This window comes from Bos indicus x Bos taurus, chromosome 15, assembly GCF_003369695.1.
Source record: "Bos indicus x Bos taurus breed Angus x Brahman F1 hybrid chromosome 15, Bos_hybrid_MaternalHap_v2.0, whole genome shotgun sequence".
NCBI classification, from domain to species: domain Eukaryota; kingdom Metazoa; phylum Chordata; class Mammalia; order Artiodactyla; family Bovidae; genus Bos; species Bos indicus x Bos taurus.
The window spans coordinates 38,013,376-38,017,683 of record NC_040090.1 but is presented as its reverse complement, the minus strand read 5'-3'; the positions used below and the strand labels follow the sequence as shown (position 1 = coordinate 38,017,683).

The 4,308-nt window shown below is 37.7% G+C and overlaps 1 protein-coding gene across 1 annotated transcript; it reads right to left on the bottom strand.

Annotated features, from left to right (window-relative positions):
* Positions 1-1,133: 1,133 nt before the first annotated feature.
* On the bottom strand, positions 1,134-2,072 carry LOC113904844 (olfactory receptor 2D3-like). The gene has a single exon (XM_027561932.1). It carries the CDS (start codon positions 2,055-2,057, stop codon positions 1,134-1,136), a length of 924 nt encoding a protein of 307 aa, XP_027417733.1. The 5' UTR covers positions 2,058-2,072.
* Positions 2,073-4,308: the final 2,236 nt, after the last annotated feature.

Genomic DNA, 4,308 nt, shown 5'->3' with positions numbered 1-4,308 from the left:
CGTAAAACTATGGTTTACATTATAAATGCCTTACCAAGGCATAAAATAGTGCCACAGTTCTCATTTTCTTAACTTCATCCTCACTATCTATTACTGTCTTATAAATTACCCATATTCAGCATTTTCAGAATTACGTGCTGGGCAAATTCTTCAGTACAAAAAAAGAGTATTTCTCAATCTAGACTCTGTCTTACTTTTGTCTTTATAGCTCATTATTTTCTTTCTTTTTTTTAATTTTTATTTAATTTTTAAACTTTACATAATTGGATTAGTTTTGCCAAATATCAAAATGAACCCACCACAGGTATACATGTGATCCCCATCCTGAACCCTCCTCCCTCCTCCCTCCCCATACCATCCCTCTGGGTCGTCCCAGTGCACTAGCCCCAAGCATCCAGTATCGTGCATCGAACCTGGACTGGCATCTCGTTTCATACATGATATTTTACATGTTTCAATGCCATTCTCCCAAATCTTCCCACCCTCTCCCTCAACATATACATACTCTTAGAAAAATTCTGCCATTTGCTGTTCCTTAAATATTCTCTCTTTAAAATTTCAGATATTGTTAAAATGAGAATTTTAAGCTATGCTAGAAATATAACACCATCAAGACTTTATTCTTTTTACATCTATAGCCTGATCTTCCAGAAATATACCTGAAATATATGATGTACTCAAAATATATTTGATGAATGCATGCAAGTATGAAGAAAATGAATCCATTTGCCAGAAATACATTCTTGTATTTGTGATAGTTTTGTTTGCGTCTTTGTTTTTTTGATGTATAGTTGTCTACTTGTTTTGATTTCCTTATTAGCTTGTATGGGCTTGAAGAGTAGTGACTGTTTATTCATCAACCTTTCATTTCCTTCCTTCCTTTCTTTTCTCTTTCCCTTTCTTCCTATATTTTTCTCCCTTCTTTTCCTTTCTATATTACTCTCCTGTGTCTATCAAGGTCCCTTGCCTTGATTAGGCAATATGCTGAACTTATTTGAGAAGACGTGGGAAAATAGGAGAAGAAAACAGAAGTGTAGGAATGGAATGAAAATGGGAAAATTTTATAAAAAAGTAACTTCTCTCCACATACCTAAAATTGTCATCAAAATCAGAGATTCCCACTTTCAAAAACACTATTTTGCAGTCACCCTCCTGAGAGCCCCTTTGACATCCTTGTTCCTCAGACTATAAATGATGGGGTTCAGCATGGGTGTCACTGCTGAATAGAAAACAGAGATCACTTTATCTCTTTCATTCATTATCTTGGAGTCTGGTCTCATGTAGGCAAATATTGCTGAGCCATAGAAGAGGACAACCACAGTGAGATGGGAGCCACAGGTAGAGAAAGCCTTGAGCCGTCCCTCCCCAGATTGCATCTGGATCACAGTGGAGATGATATTCCAGTAGGAGACCAGGATCAGGGAGACAGGAGCTAGGAGGATGGCCACACCCATTGCAAAGATGGCCATTTCTGTCCTGTAGGTGTCTGCAGAAGCCAGCTTCAGGAGGGCAGGAGGTTCACAAAAAAAATGGTTAATGATATTGTTCCCTCGGTAGGGCAGACACAACATGAATGTGGTGTCCACCAGAGACACAAATGCTCCACTGGCCCAGGACCCTGTGGCCAGCTGGGCACATACCCGATGTGTCATGATGGTGGTATAGTGCAGGGGCTTGCAGACAGCTACATACCGGTCATAGGACATCACCGCCAGCAGTGCACACTCAGTACCCCCAACCAGAAGTAAAACAACTATCTGTGTTGAGCATCCAGCAAAGGAAATGGTTTTCCTTTTTACTAGGAAGTGGACTAGCACCTGGGGAACTGTAGTAGTAGAAAAACAGAGATCAGCAAAGGACAAGTTTCTAAGGAAAAAGTACATGGGTATATGGAGCCTGGAATCTATGTGAATGAGCACAACAATAAGCAGATTTCCCAGCACAGTCAGCAGGTAGATGATCAGAAAAAGGAAGAAGAGCAGGACTTGTGTGTGTGGATCCTGTGAAAGGCCCAGGAAGACAAATTCAGTCACATATGTTTGGTTTCCTTCTTCCATGAATATTTAATATTCTTTATAGGTCAACACCAAGAAAAAAAAGCACACACATATTGATCAGTTAAAAACTATTTGAGTAACAAGTATTTTGTCAATCAATATACAAAACTGGGCCATTGACTTCCAACTTTTATTTGCTTCCATATGTTAGAAGAAAGAGTTTTCTTTTTGCTTGGTAGTTCTGACAGTTGAAATCCATTTCTGATTTTCTCTGCCCTTGAATGTTTCAGTAGAACCAGAGAGCCAGCAATCATCTTGAATATACTGTGTGACCGAGCCTTGGCTGGACTACACATAGTTCTGAGAAGATTTTAAGAGCTGCACACAGTGCATCCTTTCTTTTACATAAATTTGGGAAACAAACATACTGCAGTTGCTTTAAACCAGTTAGATTTTTATGCTGCAAACTGACATTTGTGAAGGCAGATTTTTGTCTTTATATTTACAAAGTAATCCTAAACAAGTGCTCTGAAGCCAGGAAAGGGAAGTTAAGGAAGATATTGTTGTTTGTAATCCCGGCCCTTAAACAAATTCATCTGTCATTTGTTCTCAATGTGAGGAGGATGCTGAGGTGCATCAGTAAAAATAGCTGCCTCTTTGGTCATTGTACTCTGTGGTGTCCTTTAAATATGCCTTATTCTGTCCTCAACACTCTTTTCTCTCTCTTTGCACAAAGCCTTTTGGCAAGAATCATACTAATTATCATGTGTCAGGCACTCTCCTGGGGCCAGTCATTATTGTTTCTTTATCCTTTTAATTTTAAATCTTAATTCCATGAGTTAATTATTATTATCCCTCAAATACAGATGATGAAACAAAGACTCAGAAATTTTCAAACTGGTACATCTAAGCCTTTGTCACCCTTTCTATATCCTGAAATTATGTTCCTTTCTTACTAAAAAACTGGTTGTAGAGAAGGTTAAGGTTTAGCCCAGTTCTCTCCACTCCTTGAAGATAAATCCACAGACTTTCTCCATTTTAAGGGTTTTAGAGCTCATCCACTATGGCAGAGCTATTTATCAGTTCAGTTCAGTCACTCAGTCGTGTCTGACTATTTGTGACCCCATGGACTGCAGCCCACCAGGCCTCCCTGTCCATCACCAACTCCTGGAGTTAACTCAAACTCATATTTATAGGCACACAAATAACAGGCATATTTGAACATATTTTAAAGCATTTTGAGGAGTCCTGCCTAAAGGACAATAGAGAGAATTCAAGGAAAAATATTGAGAAAACTGACTATTTCCAGATCTCTAATTGTACATCTTTAAAAAACGCAAAAGGATCCAAAGCAAGCTTAGTAAGATGAGTAAGTGAAAAATAAGTAGAAATTTTAGTAAAAAAAAGAATTCCTTCACAGTTGCTAAACTTAACAGTGTGCAGTTAAAAAACATTCAAAGCCTTATGTGAAGAAAACCATGAAACATTATATTTGAATAAGTGAATAGGCAGATTAATTTTATGCATTAATTCAGTCAGTCGCTAAGTTGTGTCTGACTTACATGGAACATAATCTTGTAAAGATGTTCATTTCATCCAAATTCATCCATAAATTCATTGAAATTCCAACCAAATTCACAGATTTTTGTAATGGAATTTAATAAAGTGAAAGTGAAGTCGCTCAGTCATGCCCGACTCTTTGCAACCCCATGGACAGTAGCCTGCACCAAGCTCCTCCATCCACAGGATTTTCAAGACAAGAGTACTGGAGTGGGTTGCCATTTCCTTCTCCAGGGAATCTTCCCAACCCAGGGATCGAACCCAGGTCTCTTGCATTGTAAACAGAGGCTTTACCTTCTGAGCCATCAGGGAAGTCTGGAATTTAATAAACTTATTTTTAATTTCTTCTAGATTCATAAGTTTATAGTAGAAAATGAGGTGTGGAAAAGAAAAATGAGGGAACAGAGGAAACATATCCAACCAGATAAAAATATATAATAAAAATTTCCTTCCTTACTAATATTGTATGTACTGAACTGGCATAAAGCATCTGACCAATAAATATATTATAGAACAGAAACATTTCCTAGTATGTATGAAAATTTTATATTTAACAAATGTGGCATCTGAAGTGTATCACTTCTAAATGATATAGAACAATTGGATATTAACTTTAGAACATACATGTTTATATAAACATATTTATACATACATATAATGTAAGTACCAGTTCAATTCGGTTGCTCAGTAGTGTCCAGCTCTTTGCGATCCCATGAATTGCAGCGCTCCAGGCCTCTCTGTCCTTCACCAA